The 21,131-nt window shown below is 46.1% G+C and overlaps 1 protein-coding gene and 1 long non-coding RNA gene across 6 annotated transcripts in view; both read right to left on the bottom strand.

Moving 5' to 3' along the window:
• LOC118095726 (keratin, type I cytoskeletal 23) overlaps positions 1-14,289 on the bottom strand; it is a 39,423-nt gene extending 25,134 nt beyond the window's left edge. Inside the window, exons 1-3 of one of the 5 annotated variants that reach the window (XM_088655338.1) lie at positions 14,169-14,274; positions 2,033-2,251; positions 271-637 (exon numbers count right to left, since the gene is read on the bottom strand). In XM_088655338.1, coding sequence (XP_088511464.1) covers positions 271-637; positions 2,033-2,121 — 456 coding nt within the window. In that variant the 5' untranslated portion in view covers positions 2,122-2,251; positions 14,169-14,274. Of the gene's footprint in view, positions 1-270; positions 980-2,032; positions 3,068-14,168 lie in introns of those variants that run through there. The other 4 variants (XM_060281481.2, XM_088655337.1, XM_060281482.2 and 1 more) reach the window with 4 other exon arrangements.
• A 676-nt stretch (positions 14,290-14,965) lies between these two features.
• Positions 14,966-20,702, bottom strand: LOC148683830 (uncharacterized). Its single transcript, XR_015946580.1, has 3 exons — positions 19,887-20,702; positions 18,120-18,359; positions 14,966-15,153 (listed from the first exon to the last, which is right to left on the bottom strand). It is a non-coding gene; the product is annotated as an uncharacterized LOC148683830 (long non-coding RNA).
• Between the last annotated feature and the right edge of the window lie 429 nt (positions 20,703-21,131).

The raw sequence follows: 21,131 nt of genomic DNA, 5'->3' as shown, positions 1-21,131 counted from the left end.
GCCTCCCCTCCCTCTTCACCCTTTCCCACCCTTGGAGTCCACACCTTTCCTTGAGGAGTCCAGCTCTTAGCATAGCTGCCAAGTTTTCCCTTTTCTCGCGAGGAAGCCTATTCAGCATAAGGGAAAATCCCTTAAAAAAAGGGATAACTTGGCAGCTATGGCTCTTAGGCAAGCACCCAGCAGAAGCAACCATTTCAGGCATTTATATTGCTGAGCAGAATGAGTACTTGAATTCCCCCATGGAGGAATGTCGGCCAATCTGCGCCTTACCTTCTCGTGCATGTCTGAGATGTTTTGTTCGTAATCCTTGAAGTCGTGCTTGGTGCCCTGAGACTTCTTCTTGTGCCATTCCCGGATGCAGCCCTCCAGCTGAGTGTTGGCCTCTTCCAAAGAACGCACCTTCTCCAGGTAGGAGGCCAAGCGGTCGTTCAGGTCCTGCATCATCTGCTTCTCGTTCCTTCCCATGAAGATGTCCCCGTGGCTCCCGCCGAAGCCCCCCCAGCCTGCCCCGGCATCAGAGGCCAGCCAGGTGGGTGCTCCAAAGGGCATGGGGACAGGTAGGCAGCAACTACCTCCGTGCAGAGTGCCAGCTCTGTAGGGATCTCCGACGTGTGAGAAGTTGCATCCTGCAGCACCCCTGAGAGATCCGGAAGAGAAGTGGTAGAAGCCTTGGCCGGTGTTCATTCTGACATCTATTAGGAACCGAAATCAACATGCAAACACTCCCTCTCTTTCCTGGCAGCGTCTGAGAAGTGCCTCAACCCTCGCTAAGTGCTTTTAAGCCTTTCCTTGTGGGAGTTCCCTCATGTTAAACAACTATGCCAACAAGGATTGTGTCATCATCACAAAACATGCCTTTCCTCTCGGTCAATTCCAAAACCCTGATTAACCGGCAAATATGATTGTCATTCTCTGGAACGCCGGTGACATACCAAAGGTGCTTCTCTTTCCTTTCCCCGTCCCTTCCCTCCTCCTCCTCCTCTCTTTCCTTTTATTTTGCTTTTTGCATGTCATATCAGTGAGGTGTGGCCACCCAAGGGAGGGGTGGAGCCGAACTGAGAGAGCCCCAGCCTCTGCTTCAGGTTTCTTTCAATCACATGGCTTGGTGTGTTATGTTCAGCTGTTTGCAGCAGCAAGAAAAACGGCCTGAATTACACATGCAAAAACACTGAAGGCCAGAAAAGGGGTTAGGTAGGCTCCTGGGCTCTTTGCGTGCCATTTCTGAACCGTCTTTTATCATGTGTAGGTTGGGGGGCTTTTTTTTAAATCAACTTGTGACTCCCCTGGGCATATGGACTGTTTTATAAACCCTCTTAAAAAATAGAAGGTTCAACAAATCTCTTAGGAACTTAAGAAAAACGTACTCCCAGTACGTTTCCGAGCACAATTCAAAGTGTTGGTGCTGACCTTTAAAGCCCTAAATGGCCTCGGTCCAGTATACCTGAAGGAGCATCTCCACCTCCATCATTCTGCCCGGACACTGAGGTCCAGTGCCGAGGGCCTTCTGGCGGTTCCCTCGTTGCGAAAAGCCAAGTTGCAGGGAACTAGGCAGAGGGCCTTCTTGGTGGTGGCGCCTGCCCTGTGGAACGTCCTCCCATCAGATGTCAAAAAGGAAAACGACTACCAGACTTTTAGAAGACATCTGAAGGCAGCCCTGTTCAGGGAGGCTTTAATTGTTTAATAGATTATTGTGTTTTATTCTTCTGTTGGAAGCCGCCCAGAGTAATTATTATTATTATTATTATTATTATTATTATTATTATTATTAAGAAAAAGTTATTGAGAGCCGTTCAGGGACTCTAGGTCAACCATAGCCTCTCTAGGGATGGACAGATCCACCCATTTTGGCATCTCTTGATGTTTCTTATTTTCCAATCTTAAGGCCAGTCTTCTGCATTTCCCTATCAGAATTTATTCATTTTAAATAAATTGTTGCTCTGTAGGCGCACATTTCCTTAATATACCCAATCTTATGCTATTTCCCGCTTTTTGTATGCATTTCCCCTAATATGCATTTTTAAAAATAGATTACCTCAATTCCGCTGCTGAGTCTGTTCTCCAAACGTTTTGCCGAAATCTGGAGCATTCACTGCACAGTGGAGCTGGCCTCAGCACTAGCATTGCTGCTGCTTACCTCAATGGTGTGGCTGTGGGGGCACATCATCAGGAGTGCTAGATTGGCTCGGCTGGTGCCCCCATGCGGTCCTGACCTCATTGCCCCCCTGCCGCATCCCTGCCGCATCCAGGTGAGCTGCAGAGAGATGGGTGTCAGAAGAGCCGTTCCACAGATCCACCACACCACATCAGCCGCTGCTAGCCAGTATCTGTTTCCTTGCAGTTTCCACCAACTGGCTCATGTGAGGAGCAGAGGAAAAAGTCTGCGCCATCTTGCTTTGGACACAGATAGTTCCCTTTGCCTATACAGTCATACCTCAGTTTAAGTACGCCTCAGTTTGAGTATTTTCAGTTTAAGTACTCCGCGGACCTGTCTGGAACGGATTAATTCACTTTCCATTACTTTCAATGGGAAAGTTCGCTTCAGGTTAAGTACGCTTCAGGTTAAGTACGGACTTCCGGAAGCAATTACAGTGGTACCTCGACTTACGAACAACTTGACAACTGAATTTTTCGACTTACGAATGGGGCAAATGGCCGCACGCTTACGAATTTCTTGACATCCGAATGGAAACCGTGGTGGTTTTAGATAGGGTTTTTTCGACTTACGAATTTTTAGATGGGGTTGCTTCGACTTACGATTTTTTCCGCTTCCAATGCATTCCTATGGGAAATCGCCTTTCCAATGGCGCTTTTCGACTTACGAATTTTTCGACCTACAAAGGTGCCTTCGGAACGGATTAAATTCATAAGTCGAGGCACCACTGTACAGTCATACCTCGGGTTAAGTACGCTTCAGGTTGAGTACTCCGCGGACCCGTCTGGAACGGATTAATCCACTTCCCTTTACTTTCAGTGGGAAAGTTCGCTTCAGGTTAAGTACGCTTCAGGTTAAGCACAGACTTCCAGAAGCAATTGTGTTTGTAAACCGAGGTACCACTGTATATATATCCTACAGAAATGAGAGCAGCCCCCGTCTCCCACTTCCCCCCCCTCTCACATGCCCTCTGTGCATGCCTGAGGTCACTGGTAGCGGTGGCAGGATCTTTCTGTTTCTCATTGTTTGTGTCTTCTTCCATTCAGTTCCCTACATTTCTCCTGCTGTTTGATTTTTTCCAAAAAAATAATAATCATGAAAATTCATCAGCATTTCGGTGTGAATTTCTCCGAATAAATGCATCTTTGTATGCGATTTCAAGTAATGTACACATTTTTGCAAGCCATTCTTGCTAACATAGGCATTTGCAATGTCATATTCACTAATATGGCACGCTTCCCCTTCCACACGTTTTGTAAACATTATTTAATCGGAGAACTGCATCATAGCATTCAGAAAAATGCAACTTCCGAAGGATGGTTGTGTTTTGGTTCTCATTGTTCTGGAAAGTGCAAATTTGATCGATTCACTTTTAAATGTAAACTTAATTGAGTTTCTCTGCCACCCCTTGTTATTGGAAGGGAAGCGAAGACCACAAATGATGGATGGCTAGCGAGCCAACCTGTTGTTGAAAGTCAGTGTAGTTTTGCATACTCACAACAGAGCACCCAGGGCCAAATTAAGACCTTTAGAGGACCTACTGTAAAGGTTGAAAAGATTATGGTGTCCCACATATGTACTGGTAATTCAAAATGTATGAGTAATGAAAAGAACAGAAAATTGGAGTTAAGAGTGTTCAGTGGAGTGTCAGGAAGTCTAGCAAAGTTCTGGTCCTCCCTCCGCCCCCCCCCCCCATGAGGACTACTTTGATATGTGATTTAAAAAATTTAAAAAAATCAAAAGTCAAATTACTAGCAAAGAAATTCTCTTTTGACATCCCTGCTTTGTCAGATCAATTCACCGGACAGCTCATTTATTCCTGAAACTCAGGCTTATCCTTTTCCTGGAACCTTTAAAAAGCATCCTTTGAAACACAAAACAACATAAGAAGAGTTATGCAGGATCTAATCAGAGGCCTATTGGGAAGTTCCACGAGCAGGACAATTGGGGGGGGGGGAGCAGCACTCTTCCACCCATGTTCCCCAGCAACGGGGAGACCCTAAATAGTTGCACTAGTGCAATGACTTATAGTTGTGCATCCTCTTCTCTCCCTGCAAATGTGCTCGACGCCCCCCCCCAACCCTCTGGAGCAGATTTAGGCAGATAGCAGGAAAAAAAAGAGGGCAGGGCAGCTACACTGTGCAGTTACAACTCGTCGTGCTAATGTAAATATTTAGCTAGATACTGCCCATTACATATAGCTATCATGATAAGTAATCACTAATAGTTTTACGAATACGTCGAATCCTCTTCGTAAAGCCACCCAGCTTGCTGGCCATCAACATTGATTTAATTGATGTTTGATTCTAGAGTATTGTATCTTTGGAAGCCACGTAGAGACTATTGTAGTTAAGTGGTTTTGTAAATTGTATAAATAAATAAGTCTCATGTGGTTAGGGTTGCCATATTTCAATAAGTGAAAATCTGGACAGAAAAGTTACTGAGTTGTTGTTTTCTGTGCGAAATCACAAATAATTTGGGCATTTTTAGATTTTGTTTAGGATAATCGGCTAAAATAACACTGCCAGCATCAGTTGCCATACGTCCGGATTTAGCCAATTTCTGGCCGGAGACTGCTTTCAGATATAGTATTTCAGATATGTCCATGAAATTCTGGATGTGTGGCAACCCTACATGTGATACTGGATTCCAGAGTTTATGCGCAGTGTCTGTCTGTCCTGAATTTTCCAACATTCACCTAATTTGGCTATAGCATTTTGAGAAAAATTATCTCATCCTACTTTGCTCACACCATACACAATTTTATATCATGTCACACATTTTTTTCTAAACTAAAAACCCCCCAAAGGTAACTCTTTTTTTCTCATACAGGAATTGCACTAGCCCCTGATTTTGCAGAGCTTTGTCTGAGTCATGATTAGTTACCATGGCTAGGATGAAATATCGATTACATTTTGAGTATTTGATTCTTAAATGGCAGTGTCATAAGGTGGAACCTACCTTATGAGCTGGGATAGAATTATAAAACCAGATGAGCTCCCTGGCCCCTGCACCTTTGGGGAGAAAGCTCATATATACGGAATTCATTCTAAGACAAGTTTGGGGGAGTTTGTCTAGCACAGGGATTGGGGCAGGGGCTTCGGTTGTGAACCTATCTAATTCACACTTCCATGGCAGATTTGGGCCAGTGCAGCTGAACTGGTCATGCTACCCTAAAAGCGCCTCTGCACATTTTCTGAAACAAGACCCCAAATGAAATGCAGCCGTCCTTCAAAATTGACACTTTCTTGAATTTTGAGTTATCCAGTCAAATGATGCGCAGAAAAAATGCATATATTCATGAAAACAATGTGCAACAATGCATTGTATTAGAGGAAATCACTTGGCAAAAGCAGACCCACTTGCACATTCCAATGTGTATATTAGAAGAAATTCACACAAAAATGCTGAAGAATTTCCATGAGGAAAATGGAAAGGGAATCGCAAACTGATGTTGAAATGTGGAGAACTAGAAAAATTGGAAACCAAGAGAAACTAAAATCGACATACTGTATTAGCCCATTATTACTTTTTTAAAAACAAGGACTGTATTTTCACATGGATAGTATTAGGAATCACGACAGCAAATGCTCTGATATGAGCTCAACCAGTGGGAGTGGAAAGGGCAGCTGTAGCACCTGCAGATATTTTTCTTTGATGCCGAATTATCTAACCCTCCATTTCCAGAGTTTGTTCTGTGGTGGCTCTTCCTCCTGTTCTTTCAGACACAAGACCCCTGTAATTTCACCTTCCCTCGTCCCCAGTTCCTACACAGCTGAAGGTGTTATTGACATGATGGAGTTGCTAAGAACAGTTAGGAAGAAAATCCCAGTGCGGTTTCTAATTATAAAGCGGTAGGGAGAATGGCAAAGCTCTGCAAAGCCTTGTCCAAACAAATTCTGACTTGTCCTCTGCCTACAACCGTATTCTGTTATGGTTAAAAGATTGCAAAAGCTGCCAAGTGACACCTTCCTTTCAGTGTCAGCGGATCCCATGTTTTTCTCATGCTCCCTCTAAGCAGGCAGGCCTGTTGCGTTTAAGAAATCTGTCTCCTGCACAGTGTCTTCTTACTGCGGTAGTATTTCCTAGGCGCTGAGTGATTTTCAATGGATGAATTACAGCACAAATCTGTTGTTGGCTTCAGCAGAGCTGTGCAACTTGCCTTTAACACCTGTGTTCTGGCAGTGCGGATGTGGGCAGGACCTACAGGAGAGAGTGCGAAGACTGACATAAAGCATTCGCCTGCTGCTGATGCAAGGCATCACAGTGCTGGTTGCCTCCTTTTGTTGCCTAGATGTCAGGAACTGGCTGGACGAAGAGGAGTGGTGAGAAGCCTCATAGGAGGAATGTTCAGAGCACAGGGGATGGGGGTGGGACATTGAGGACAGGTCAGAGGACAAAGCAGAGGAGCAATGGTTGGCCACTGAAAAAGCAACAGGCATGAGTGAGAGGGAAGAGCCAAGGGCAGAAAGCAGTTCAGACTCAGCACATGAGGCTTCCCAGGAGCTCACCTGTCCTATTATGTTAGGCTCGCCACCGCCACCGCCTTAGCTCCAAGGACACGAAGAGCTATGCATGTGGCTACAATGAGCAACAGTTCCCTCCCACCATAGTTTACATCTACGTAGCCAGTCTCCGGAGGAGGAGAGGTCTTATGGGGAAGTGGGAAACAGGAACCGTCAGTCTTGGCAACTGTGCTATGGAAGCTGGTCCTGGTGCCAGGTGGCGTGGCATTTGACCCCTGAGTTATGAGGTTCCCCACCCCAGACCTACCTGATTAGCCTTCAGGTATCAGGCATCCTCCTTCTTATCCTTCCAAGCCTTTTTAGGGAGTTCTCTGTCTGCTGTCTTAATTCACGTTTTGTTCAGCTTGTTGTTCTGCTATTGTGTTTCTTGCTTTTTATTCAAATGGTTAAGTAAACCACCCAGGAACCTTTTGTGAAGAAGGGCAGGCTATACATTCCATAAGTCAACAATATACCCTGCTTTTGAAACTCAGAGAGTGCCTCCCCATCCACTACCAGGGATTTCATAAAGGATTTGATAACAGAGACATGTTAGCTACCGGTAGTTGACTTATCTCTATCGTTGCCCTTCTCTATCATCTGCAGGCACCTCTATGGGTGGCTTTTCTGTTTTTCCCCTGCTACTGTATTAAGTGCATAGAAACTCCATCTGCCTAGCAACTGGAAGAATTGCTTTACCCCACTGAGATAGGAAGGTCAGAGTGAGGTTGCCTGTAAGGATATTACAGAGCAAGGGCTCAGCCACCCTCAGCTTCATTCTTTGGCACCGTTTTCTAGGTGTTTCTTCCAAGGTCTCCAAGGGCTGGTTTGCCTGCAGTAAAACCTCTCACATGCTAGAATGGCAGAGACCAGCAGAACTGCAATTCCCACAGCACCAAAATAATAGCTGTTTGTTACCAGCTAGTGATAAGGCAGAGGATTTAAACCGGGTAAGCAGGATTGTGGGATGCTGATGTGTCCTTGGTTCCATGAACAGACCCTTTGTTTGATAATGCTGGCAGCTCAGAAGGAACCCAACCGTCTTCTGTTTTCCAAGCACGATGCATTTAATGCCAACTCAAAATAGGAAGAGGGGCTGGGGGTAGTGAATCCAGTCACAGACACAGGGCAAACCAGCTTATGCAGGCATTTGCCAGAGGTTAGTTCAGACAAAGGGCACCGTGGTTTGAGTTTTAGTGGTCAAGGCAGAAAGGGGTTGCTCACTGCACTTTCTCCTACCACAGGTTGAGTCCAGTTTGACAGCTGAATGATAAAACATACAAGCCAGCTGTCTGAACACAGGCTCAGCCACCAGTCCTTCTTCTTCGTTCTTTCTCTACGCAACCTGTTTGCCCTTTTCATTTTTTAAAAGTGCCACGTGAAGTTACATGTGTTTATAAATGTATCAGTTGCATACATTTGTGTGTTTTATGGCTTTTTTGAAAAAAGAAAAGTTCAAAACTGTCCATAGGTGCCAACTCCCAGATTGAAAAATCCAGGATTGGAAGTCGTGCTGCGGCCATTTTGGAACTGGGCAGAGCAGCACCGGAAGTTGCTTCTGCGCATGCTCTACCCATTTCCAAAATGGCCGTAGCGCCAGAAATTGCTTCTGCACATGTCCAGAGACTCCAGACATGCGCAGAAGGAGCCTCCCTGGGCCCATAAGAATCCGGGGGATTTACGGGGTTTTTAAAAATCTGGGCTGCCAGCGGGAAATGGCTGGAAAAACGGGGGTTTCCCGGGGAATATGGGAGACTTGGCAGCTATGAAACTGTCCCAGCGCTGTGGGGAAGGAGGGGTTTCTTGGTGGCATTACAGAGACAGCCAATCAGCTCTGTGCACAGAAGCTGTGGCTGCTACAGCCTTGGGAAAGTGGTTTTTCTGGAGCTGAAACATGAAGAGGAATAGGTGTGTATGGATCTGGGGTGGGGGTCCTTTGGCCACAAAGCCAAATGCCTCCTATCAACTCTCCCTATCTGGCCCTCAGGACTATTCCCTAGTCATCCCCTCAACTTATCCTGCTTTGTACCTCCATGAGTGTTTTTGTCAGGTTGGAAAGTGTTCTTGAGCTTGGGTAATGTCTCTTCCTTGCCTGGATGGAGGGTAGAAAAGTGAGAATACGTGTAGAAACTCCACCCACTTTTGCATCTGGCTCTGCCTCCCACCCGTATGCTGTCCTTGGAATGTTGTCCAGAAGGGAATGCAAACCTTGGGTGGAAAAAGCTTTCGATTGACTGGAGTGAGAGCTCTTCTGAATCCCCCCCCCCTCCTCTTTGGTCTCTTGTGTTGGTCCAGGAATCTGGCGCTGGAATCCATAGACTGAGGTTGCTGCAGAGGCATTGCACATCGAACTGCAAAGCAGTGGTGTTGTGATCCACACAGCATCACTCTAGTTCTAGAACTGTGGGGTAAGCAGAGCAGACGCCAGGGACACCACTGAAAAGACTTGTGTGCCACAAATAAGCTGTGCATGCAGAGCAGTACAGGTTTAAGTTCAAGAGGCAACAGTGTTGAGCAGAGCAATGACTTCAGAGAGCAGATTCACCTGACCCTGCCAGATAATGTGAAATGTTTTGAGTATAGAGCGGCAACCAGCAGCCTGGGATGCAATCCTTCTCATTCAGATGCAAAGCCAGGCTTGTCAGAACAGTGAGTATTGCTTCTAAACTGTGGAAGAGAAAAGAAGAGTTGATGATTGGGGCCCTAGGCTTATCTCCATCCAAGCATAAAATAAGTGCTTTGACAGGGGAACAGCAGATCTCCTTTTAGCTGCAAAAAGGTGTCAGTGGGGTGTGGGGGAAGGAAGAGGAAAGGACGTCTCCATCATGAGTTTGGCTGAACTTCTGCGGAAAGGAATTTCCAGTACTGCTCACAGAATTTTCTTTCCGTGCATCCTCTGAACTACTTGAGAATTTCAGGCCATGCATGGCAGAATTTTTGCAGAAATGGTCCATTTTAATACTATTTTAGTATGATTTTCTTCTTGCAGAAGGAAGCAACAGGCTTTTCAGTCTTCTCTTAGCTCATTGCATCCGTCATCCGCCACCAGTATGAACTAACACTGTAGATCAGGCACCCCCAAACTGCAGCATGTTTTGGCCTACAGCTCCTATGATCCCTAACTAACAGGACCAGTGGTTGGGGAAGATGGGAATTGTAGTCCAAAACATCTGGAGGGCCGCAGTTTGGGGATGCCTGCTGTAGATTCATTCAGTATAAACAAATCTGAAATTTCTCAAAAGGGAATTTTCTGAAATAATTGGTGATACTTAATTCCCCCCCCCCCCCAAAAAAAACTACTGGGAAATTTGTTCCCTAAGAATATTTGGCAACCTCTTCCACCATTTTTCCATTTGCAAATAGGGAGGCTATTTCTACCCAAAGCAAACAGATTACAAAAAAAATCTATGGGAAGACAAAAACCCCAACAACACCCTTGTCTTCAATGCATTGTTTTCTGGGCAGATTACAAATACTTAATTTCTATGGGGAGAGAATAAAAAAATGCTTGTGTTTTATACATAGTTTTATGGGCAAAACAACAACGGCTACCTACAACCACACTAGCAAAATTCAGAAATAGTTTCTCTCTCTCTCTCTCTCTCTCTCTCTCTCTCTCTCTCTCTCTCTCTCTCTCTCTCTCACACACACACACACACACACACACACACACACACACACACACATTGCTGTGTGGAGTGCTGTTCGTCATGCTGATCTCCATGATACACAATTTCATTCCTCCTATTTTTCTATTCCCCCTCCTCCCACTTTGGGTCCCTCTCCCTTTGGGCTTTCATTCTCCCTAAATATTGTTTTGTTCTTCTTCAAACCCTGGAGCTCCCCCAAGCCTGCTGCTACCTCCCGCTTTTGTGTGGCTGGGCGATACTATTTTGCCTACATAAGAATCCCTCCTCAGAGAATGGGTTGGCTGCTAGTACAGTGTTTATGAATGTGGCCAGATAGAACAACTGCAGGAAACAAACAGGTTTTTCTTGGTGCCTTGGGGCCACTTAACATATTACTGATCTGGAGTGATTGAGGCATGCAGAGAGAGATAACAGGTTGTGGGTGGAACAGCACATTATGATAATTTCGGGACAGATGCCAAAAACAAGCAGCCTTGAGTCAAGTTCTGTATCTTCATTACTTGTAAAAAAATGTACCTGGTCTTCCTGACATCATGACCTCTCATGTCATTGACTGTTTGTGATAACAGGGGCGTAGCCAGGATCAAAATTAGGGGGGGGCAAGGGCCAAGGGGCAGGGCCAAGGCATGGGAGGGGAGGGGCCACAGTGGGGCAAGGAAAGCCATGGTCGTTCAGGGGCGAGGGGCGCCAGGATCAGCCCGAAATCTGGCTGCTCCCACCGCCTCCTCCCCCTCCGCGACCGGCAGGGGCGAGGGGGCACCAGGATCAGCCCGAAATCGGGCTGTTCCGATCCCCTCCTCCCCCTCCGCGATCGCCGGCTAGGAGGGACGTCTCCCTTCTCCCTTGGCTGGCTGTGGGGCGGGTGGAGGGAAAGCCAGCCAAACGCTCTGCGCGGCTCTGGGGCTTTCCCTCTGCCCGCCCCACAGCCAGCCAGGGAGAAGGGAGACGTTCCTTCTAGCCGGCTGGCTGTGAGGTGGGCGGAGGGAAAGCCCCAGAGCCACGCAAAGCATTTGGCTTGCTTTCCCTCCGCCCGCCCCACAGCCAGCCGGATAGAAGGGACGTCTCCCTCCGGGTGGGGAGCAACTGGAGGGCAGCTCCAGCAGGACGGAGACTCTGGCCGCAGCGCAGGGCGGCAAGGTGGAGGCGGCGCTGCCAGTGAGGCTCTGGAGGGCGGCGCTCTGGCAGGGAAGAGGCTCCAGCCGTGGCATGGCATGGCAGAGGTGGACAAGAGCGCCGCGTCCAGCCTCCGCCTCTTTGGCGCTCTCCAGAGTGTGACGCCTCTGACGACCGCTTCGCCGGCCCTGCTTCGGGGGGGGGCAGCTGCCCCCTCCTGCCCCCTATCTACGCCCATGTGTGATAACATGCAGTTCCACACTTATTGTGCGACTGTGTGGCTTCTAGCAACTGGCCTGCAGAAGCATTCTGCTTCCAATGGTGGAGGGAGAACCAAGCCATCGTAACTACCGGTGGGAGCCATGTTCCCATCAGACAGGTAAATTGCCCTAACTGATGGAGGATTATATGGGGCAAAATTTGCTTGCGCACTAAGAGCCTTTTCCAAGGAATTATTATACTGCATCAGAAGGAGTTTATATGGTGACATTAGCTCTGTTTCCATTCAGAGCGGAAACCAATGTCATTAATTACAAGCAACGACCGTTTTAGGCATGTCTAATTATCATGTGTCCGCACACATGCGCACTGCGTTAACCCCAGAAGTGGCCGAAGAAAGGGGCATAATTGGGGTGGGATGAGGGTGGAGAAGGCTCATGTGCACTCTGCTGACATGTTGGGAACTCACCCCCTGCACAAAGTGGTCGTTGCTTGTAAGTTATTAATTTCAGTGGGAGGGAAATGCCAAAAACAATGCAGAAAATGATGTAATTATTTATACAGTATATCATTTGCAGACTAAAACAACAATAGCACATATTGCTCATAGTCTACCAATCATGCTTGTGTGGTTTCTGTTCTTGGCCTCCAGCAAACACACAGATTGTGGCAATTTCTGCTCTGCAACATCCCTACTCATCACCCTCCCCCTTATCATTGGAACAGCCGAGTAGGAAATGTTTCTTAAGTGGCCTTCTCGAGCTTTCCAATCACAATGACTGTGACAAATGACACTTAATAAGGCACTTGCCTTTGGGCAGCCTCCCTTCCTGTTTATAGTCTCACACTATCCCTTGGGCAGTTGTAGCAATTGCTTTCATGGGTGGTTATCAAAAAGGAAGGAACAAACAAAAGAATTTTAATGGGTTGCTTTTCCAGTTTCTTTTAATGAACTTGAGAGCAAAGTGAGTCAGTGTGGTGAAGTGGTTAGAGTACTGGGCTTAGAACAGACAGACCCAGGTTCCAAACCTTGTTTAGCCACAAGGCAATTCTTGGTGACCTTGCTCATGCCACTAACTTTTATCCTAACCAACCTCACAGGATTGTTGTGAAGATAAAGCATTTGTCACTCTGAGCTCGCTCGGGAAAGATGATCTACAACTACACATTTCTGGACCACGTGTGAAATGCTGTTTAAATCTCCAGTCATACACAATCATTTACTGACCTTGAAGACTTCCATGAGTTTTATAAAGCTAGAGGCAGGTACAGTGCTTGTGGAATGCATATTACTTGTAAAAGTTCATATATTTTTAGATCATTAGCCCAGGAACTTTTTCAGTTTAGGGTTGGTGGCGGGGGCCACAATTCATATCTGATTCGTAACATCTGGCAAGAATTTGTAAGGTTCAGAGCAGATTCTAACGTATCCCAAGAGAACAGCTTGATAACTCTTGAAGGGGGCATGGCATGTGTTTCATGGCGAGGTGTTGTCTCTGTACAAGATAAACACAGATAAGCTCAAGGGAGGCTTTGAATCCTTCCCAGCAAGTCCAAACAACCTGCACAGTATATGAATGGAGATAATTCCATAATTACCCTAGAAAAAGAATGAAGTCATGAGAACGTCTTATGGGCAGGTGACAGCCAAGGAAGGGAGGGGGGGGGAGAGGCTGCTATGTGCTTGCCAGTAGGCACGGATGTGAAGCAATTAGTAAAATGAAAAAAAACAAAGGAGGGAAAGCCCTACAGATCGACTTATAAGGGCCTGGTTTGCACTAACACAGATCCATGGCTTAGATCAGGGACTTATTTAGGGAGTGAGAAGAGGCTAACTGGATCAAGCCAAAGATCCATTCAATCTAGCATCCTGTCCTTATAGTGACCAACCAGAGACCCATGGGAATCTCACAAGCAACAGCTGAGCACAGCACGCACTCAAAGTTCTGTTTACCTTGAGAGTAGGTGGGAAATGGCCTTCTTTGTGGTGGTGCCTTTGATTGCAGAACATCCTGAGAACTGTATAGGATGAAGACCCTTTCAGTCTTTCAATTCAATTTGATCTGTTTTGCCCTTTTAATGTGGTTTTTTTTTATGCTGTTCATTTAGATTTTGCTGCTCTTAATATATTTTAGTGTACATTTATTTCGGTTTATTGTGAGTTTTATGTTTTGTAACCTGCCCTGGGAATTTTTTGATGAAGGTATAAAAACCAGGGATTGAGAAGTCTGCTGTGTCCGGCCCCCCAGATGTTGTGGGACTCCAACTCCCATAAACTCCAGCCAGCAGGGCCCATAACCTGGAATGGTGAAAAGTAGAGTCCAGCAACATTTTGGGGTGGGGGTGGGGGTACAGATTCCCTGTCCCTTGTAGAAATCCTCACAATAAATAGAATAACAACCATATAATAAATAGGATAGCTACAAAAGGATGTTCTGTATCAAAAATAGAAAATCATCAACACAAATAGTCTTCCATTTCAACACACCAGGTGTTTCAAACTTATTTGCAATCAAGGAAAAGGCTTACCAGGAATTATTCTCTGCCTTTGACTCCAATACAGTTTGATGCATTTCAAGGTCTCTCTCAATATTATCCACACACCGCACCTTGCATAGCTCCTGTAACTGCTTTGCTTGTACCTTTGCCTTGGAATTTGAGAGAGTTTATGATATTTAGCTTGCACAATCCTGTTGGAAACAATTAAATGACAGGGAGCCTTAGACTTCTTTTCCTTTCAGGTTTAATGATTAATTAGTAGAAACAATACTCTGCAGCAAATGCTAGGTTACAGGGCGCTTTTTTTCAGCCGGAACTCACCGGAACCAAGTTCTGGCACCTCTCAGGTGGGCGCCATTGCCATTATGAGAGAACAAGGGAGGCGTTCGTGGTGAGTTCTGGCACCTCTTTTTCTAGATAAATAGCACTGCTAGGCTAGCCTTAAAAACTTCCTCCCCTGGGACAGACTAAGCCAATTTTTGAGGTTTTCTGAGGGGATCCTTGTAGTCGTTTCATGACCAGAAGATTGCCCTTTGGTGACCATGTGGAAACAGGCCCTCTCAGCAATAGAGTAGTACCCACTTATTTGGAATACTCTCCCTCAGGTAATTCATGAGGTGGCAGCACCAATGTGTTTACCTAATGTGTTGACTTTTGTGTTTACCTAAGACTTCCTGAACCATGAACCTCATGTTTGTACACTGCTAATTTTGAACTGTGATACACAGCTGTGTTCTGCTTTTATCTTGTCTTTAGGAGATTTTATCCACTGGTATATAAAAGCTGTATAACTAAACCAACCAACAAACCAGTAAGTAAACTCCAACCTCCAGCTCAGCACACGTCACCACAGCATTTTATTTTGTCACAAGGGCTTTCCATTTCGACACGCAAACGCTGAGCCAAAGCTCTGGTTCTTGCCATCAAAGGGTCCATCAGTTGCCTCTGGGACTGTAGATCTGACAGCCCGATACACTTCTCAGCCAAAATAGAGTGGACTCTGCACTGCGGCGCCCTACCAAATACGACACCGTGGTCAGAGCAGTAAATAACTCCAGTCTAAAAAAATTGTCACCCTGGCACCCTGCTATTCATTATGAATTGAATCCAAGAAAGTCAGTGCACAAGTAGAGTGGCTTCCGCTCATGCAACAGAACTTTGGCTCCATCTGCACCCCACACCACTGGCATGCGGTCAGTGGACTTGGGGGGCTAGGCTAGTCCCCTGAGGCAGAGGCAGATTTTTTTTTGTCACCCTCCTCCCCACATTGAAATTATTAAAAGAGGGTGAAATTAGATACTTACAGTTGCAAGTGTTATTTTCTTGTTTATTTACAGTGGTACCTCGGTTTAGGAAGCTACCGGAAGTCTGTTCATAAACTGAAGCGTTCATAAACCAAAGCGAACTTTCCCATTGAAAGTAATTGAAAGTGGATTAATCTGTTCCAGACGGTCCGCAGAGTACTTAAACTGAAGCGTTCATAAACTGAAGTGAACTTTCCCATTGAAAGTAATGGAAAGTGGATTAATCTGTTCCAGACAGGTCTGCGGAGGACTCAACCTGAAGCGTACTTAACCCGAAGCATGGGTGTAATTGGTTCTGGAAGTCTGTTCATAAACTGAAGCGTTCATGAACTGAAACGAACTCTCCCATTGAAAGTAATGGAAAGTGAATTAATCCGTTCCTGATGGGTTCGCGGCGTTCGTAAACCGAAAATTCGTAAACCGAGGTGTTCATAAACCGAGGTTCCACTGTACTTAACATTATGAGCATAAGCACTTAAACTCCCTCCCAAACTTTGTTCTCACACCCTACCTCTCCTCCTGTGCATTCCAAGGTTTGGGTCCTGAGCTGAGGGAGCTTTTGCTTCTCTCCTTCCCTCCCCCCTCCGCTTGTTTGCTCACCTGCCTCCTTCCCATCCTTTCCCTGCCTGCCTCCTCCAGCAGCCCAGGAGCGTGGGGCAATGGCGCGTCGTACACCCCCAACTCCCAAGCCTCCCCTGAGCTGTCAAAACAAAGGGGGAAGGGGGGAGGCCACTGGCAAAGCAACACAGCTCCCCCCTTCCCCCGACGGCTCGGGGTAGGCTTGGAAGTCACGGGCGGGCAGCGCGCCAAATGTCACCCTCCTCAGCGATGACATCCAGGGCGGTCCGCCCCCACCACACACCCCTTCCTATGCCTCTGCCCTCCCAAATTTGCTCCAGAGGGTTGAGAGAAGTTTTTTTTGGGGGGATGGCTGGGATTATGCAGGGGAGGAGAAATTCTATTGTCTGAGTGGAAATCATCCTACTTGTACAATGACTTTGTTAGATACAACCCTCTGCCTTCTTTTTTTTTTATTTAATGTATTCTTTGGAACTTTTAGAAACTTTTATTTTATTGCTCAAGACCTTTTGTGTAACATTTGTGTACATTTTCACAGCCTCTGACGCCTCTCTCTCATGACTACTTTCCTCCACTCTCTGACCACCATTCCTCTACAGCTGCTAGCCATGTTGGCCCATGGTCAGAGCCAACAAAGCTTCTGAATACCCAGGGGAGTCTTTAGCATATGCGCCACCGGGGTGCAAAGATCCGCTCAGTGCCCCCAAGTCTGACAAGTGCCACCGAAGTGAACGACAAGGGCCACCACTGGCATGGTGTGTCTTTGGTAAATGAGCGCACAAAGTTGAAACAGAAGTTATACATTTTGGTAATGCCTAGGTATATATGTATTTTGTTTTTCTAGCTTGATCAAAATTATTTATTATTTCATAACAGGTAGATAGTTTTGGGACCCAGGTGGCGCTGTGGTTAAACCACTGAGCCTAGGGCTTGCTGATCAGAAGGTCGGCGGTTCGAATCCCTGTGACGGGGTGAGCTCCCATTGCTCGGTCCCAGCTCCTGCCAACCTAGCAGTTCGAAAGCACGTCAAAATGCAAGTAGATAAATAGGAACCGCTACAGCGGGAAGGTAAACGGCGTTTCCATGTGCTGCTCTGGTTTGCCAGAAGCGGCTTTGTCATGCTGGCCACATGACCTGGAAGCTATACGCCGGCTCCCTCGGCCAATAATGCGAGATGAGCGCGCAACCCCATAGTCGGTCACGACTGCACCTAATGGTCAGGGGTCCCTTTACCTTTACCTAGATAGTTAAGAGCTTAGGCGGCTTCAATGGCGGGTGACTGGTGCCCCCCAGAATTTGGCGCCCCGGTGCCCCACACTCCTTCAACCCCCCCCCCCGGGTAAAGACGGCCCTGTGAATACCACCTGCTGGAAACTACAGTGAGGGGAGAGCACTCAAGACCTGCTTTGGGGCTTCTCATGGGCATCTGATTGGCCTTCGTGAGAACAGGATGCTGGCCATTGGCCAGATCCAGCAGGCCCTACTTACCGGTACGTTCTTATGTTAAGTGAATGTGGCCCACCCCTGCATTCCAGTCGCTGAAGGCGTCCGGTGAAAAGAGGTGAAACCGCACATTGTGTGCCAAATGAAAACAAACCACCCTGAAAATTGCCTGCACAAAACAACCAACCACCACCACCACCATTGTGTAGGAAGGCTGGTTGCTTCTCCTGGCTGCTGGTGTTACACAAGTGGGCCGTGCTGTTGTGCAATTTCTATTCATGCGGCTAAAGGTAAGCATCGCTCCTAACATTTCCAGCTCTCGTCCAAATATGTAAAGGGCTTAACTGTATACAGAGTTGTTCAGGAGCACTGGAGAGCCAATGAGTGATTCCATTGTCCTACCTGCCACGGGTTTGAAAAGCGCCCAGCGAACTGTGGAACTGTTTTGTCTTAATGTCTTCTCCTCCACCTCCACCCTTTGGCAAAAGGAGAAGCCAGCTAAACACAAACAGTTTGAAGGGTGGCTGTCAACATCTCAGGTCCACCTTGGCCATCAGACAAAGGCATGTTACTGATAAAGGCAGAGGCACCTCATAAGAGGCAGTGTCTATGAATGGTTATTAGTCATAAAGGCTATGTTCTCACTTCTACCAACCTTAATGAATGCTTGTGAAACATGGACCACTTGTAAACGCCATCTCCAACTCCTCGAAAGATTCCATCAACAGTGTCTCCGAAAATTTTTGCACATCACCTGGGAAGACTGGCAAACTAATGTTAGTGTACTGGAAGAAGCAAAGATCACCAGTGTCGAAGCAATGATTCTTCAACTTCAACTTCGTTGGACTGGTCATGTTGTGCGGATGCCTGATGATCGTCTTCCAAAGCAACTACTCTGTTCCGAATTTAAAAATGGAAATTCTGGTGGTCAGCAAAAGAGGTTCAAAGACTCTCTCAAGGCAAATCTAAAATAATGTAGTATAAACACCATCAACTGGGAAACACTGGCCTGCGATCGCTCCAATTGGAGAATAGCCTTGACCAAAGGTGTCATGGGCTTTGAAGACACTCAAACTTAGGACGAAATGTGCTAAGAGGAAGGCACACTTGGCAAACCCTCACCATGATCAATTTCTGCCTGGAAACCAATGTCCCCACTGTGGAAGGACATGTGGATCCAGAATTGGCCTCCACAGTCACTTACGGACTCACTTTTAAAACCATGTTTATGGAAGACAATCTTACTTGGCTACAAGTGATCACCAAAGAAGAATTAGCCACAAAGGCTATGTTCCCACTTCTCAGCTGAAGAGGAGTATGAATGATTTGAATGCTGGTTGTTTGGAATCACAAGTAGGTAGGGTGCTGTTAGGTATTACTTGTTGGTTTCCCACAGGCATCTGGTTGGCCAACATGAGAAAATGATTTTGGACTAGATGGGCCACTAGGCTGATCCAGCAGAGCTCTGTGTTATGTTCTCATCCAGCAGCAGTTCCACACAAGAGAGACCTCCTTGCACAAAGTGTGGCCCATCCCCGGGCATTGAAGGCAAAAGGGCATCCTATTTATGCCAAGCTCTGGATTAGATTGCAAGCTATGCTGGTCATTGACTGTAATAAAGTGATTGATTGATTGATTGATTGCAGCCCATGGCTAATTCTCACCATGTCTGCACTGGTGCAAATCCAGGAATTCTAGCTAGAGATATATATTTTCATTTCATTTTCATTTATTATATTTCTATGCTGCTTTTCACTTGCATGAGTCACATCCAATGAATAACAACATACCGGTAGCAGAACATTGCAATTACAGCACAAACCACATAAAACAATTAACAAGTCATCCGTAAAAACAACCACCTCTATAAAACACTGTTAACAAAACAACTTGAAAAACAGGCTAAACAGTACAACCACAAGAAAAGTCATATTCTAAAAATTCACAAAGCATTACAGCACTCCTGATCCCCCCAAATATATTAACAACATTAACAAGCTAACAACCAAAAGCAAAGTAACCATTCATAGTCTTCCAATCAGTTCATTAAAATACACATAAACATGTGTGTTTGTGTGTGCTTATTAGAATGTCTGGTGAGTTTCCTGGGTTGCCAATTGCACATTGCCAAAAAAGAGGCACATTTCCCCCCAACTGCAATGAAATTAAGGGGGAAATGCTTAAGGGAACATTGTCTGCAATGCAACAATTGCATAGCTGCCAAGTTATCCCTTTTTAAAAGGGATTTTCCCTTATGCTGAATAGGCTTCCTTGCGAGAAAAGGGAAAACTTGGCAGCTATGCAATTGGGTCTCTTTCATCACTAGGCATGGCCTCGACTTCTGTGTCAGGATGTGGGCTCTTTCAGGTTTGCTCTACTTCCTGCTAGGGACCTGTTCCTTTCCAGATTCTTGTCAACTTACCTTTGTGGAACCAGTCGTCCTTGCTGGTGTGGTCCAGTTTCTCAATTTCCTGGAATGTCTCAGAGTCCAAATCAGACACCTACTCTATCCTGTTTATCTACACCAGCTGGAAGCTGTTCTGACGCTTCGTAGTTGCTGGTCCAGCAAAGCTTTCCACTGTGTGCATGAAACATCCAGGGGTTCTCTGAACTGCTTTTTGAGAGATATTTAAGTTGTTCAGGCTTCCTTTACTTGTTCTGTTAGGCCCTAGTTATCACTGGTATCTGCTAGAATTGCTGCTGTTCTGTCCAGCTTGCCTCAGACACTTCAACACCAACTTTCCTCCCAAGAGAATAGCTCCATCCCTCCGCCCCTTAGGCAGTGTTGAGAAGTTCAGAGCAAATGGACATTTCACAACGTTTATATCCCACTGGATTGCATTAAAAAACCTCACACAATTTACAAGAAATTTTAAGATGATCAGTACACATTTAAAAACCGTTGGAACATCTGAAAATAATTAAAATTCACCTCGGGTTAAGTACGCTTCAGGTTGAGTACTCCGCGGACCTGTCTGGAACGGATTAATCCACTTTCCATTACTTTCCATGGGAAAGTTCACCTCAGGTTAAGTACGCTTTAGGTTAAGTACAGACTTCCGGAACCAATTGTGTTTGTAAACCGAGGTACCACTGTGTAGCATAAACACAAAAAAATAGTGACGATGTGTTGTTGACAAAGGACAGCTGGACATAGAAAGGGCCCCATTACTATCAGGAACTTAGGGCCTAATCAAACCTAAATCCGGCCCTGCCCATCTCCGAGTTATTCTGTGCCGACTTTCCTCCATCCTGCCGTGAGCACAGCAGTCCTGAGCAACTGATGCCACTCTCCCTTGGATCATGTCCAGACTTCCTGTTTATTTATAATTCATTCTGTTTCGTTTGCACAAAGCTTGGGACTGAAGTTAGAGGATGTTGGCTGGGTGTTGAGAACATCCGTTCCGATTCGTTGGGGAGACATTGCATGATGTTGTGCCCATCCAATGTTACTCCGTCTATTCCCAGGAATTTCCCTGCCACTTTCCTAACAGCAAAAGGGTAAATTCTGGGGCGGTTCTTGTCATGCAAGAACACCAAATTGACTCTAGCAATGGCAAGCTGAATTTGCCTGCAGCAGATAGAATCCTGCACAAAAAGGATAACAGTCCAGAGGCACTCTTGGTGTGGATTGGCTTTCATCATGTGACACATTGCAAGTGCGACT

The sequence above is a fragment of the Zootoca vivipara genome, chromosome 12, assembly GCF_965207765.1.
Source record: "Zootoca vivipara chromosome 12, rZooViv2.hap1.1, whole genome shotgun sequence".
Classification (NCBI taxonomy): Eukaryota; Metazoa; Chordata; class Lepidosauria; order Squamata; family Lacertidae; genus Zootoca; species Zootoca vivipara.
Note: the sequence above shows the minus strand (reverse complement) of the source record. Positions and strands in the feature narration are given on the sequence as shown.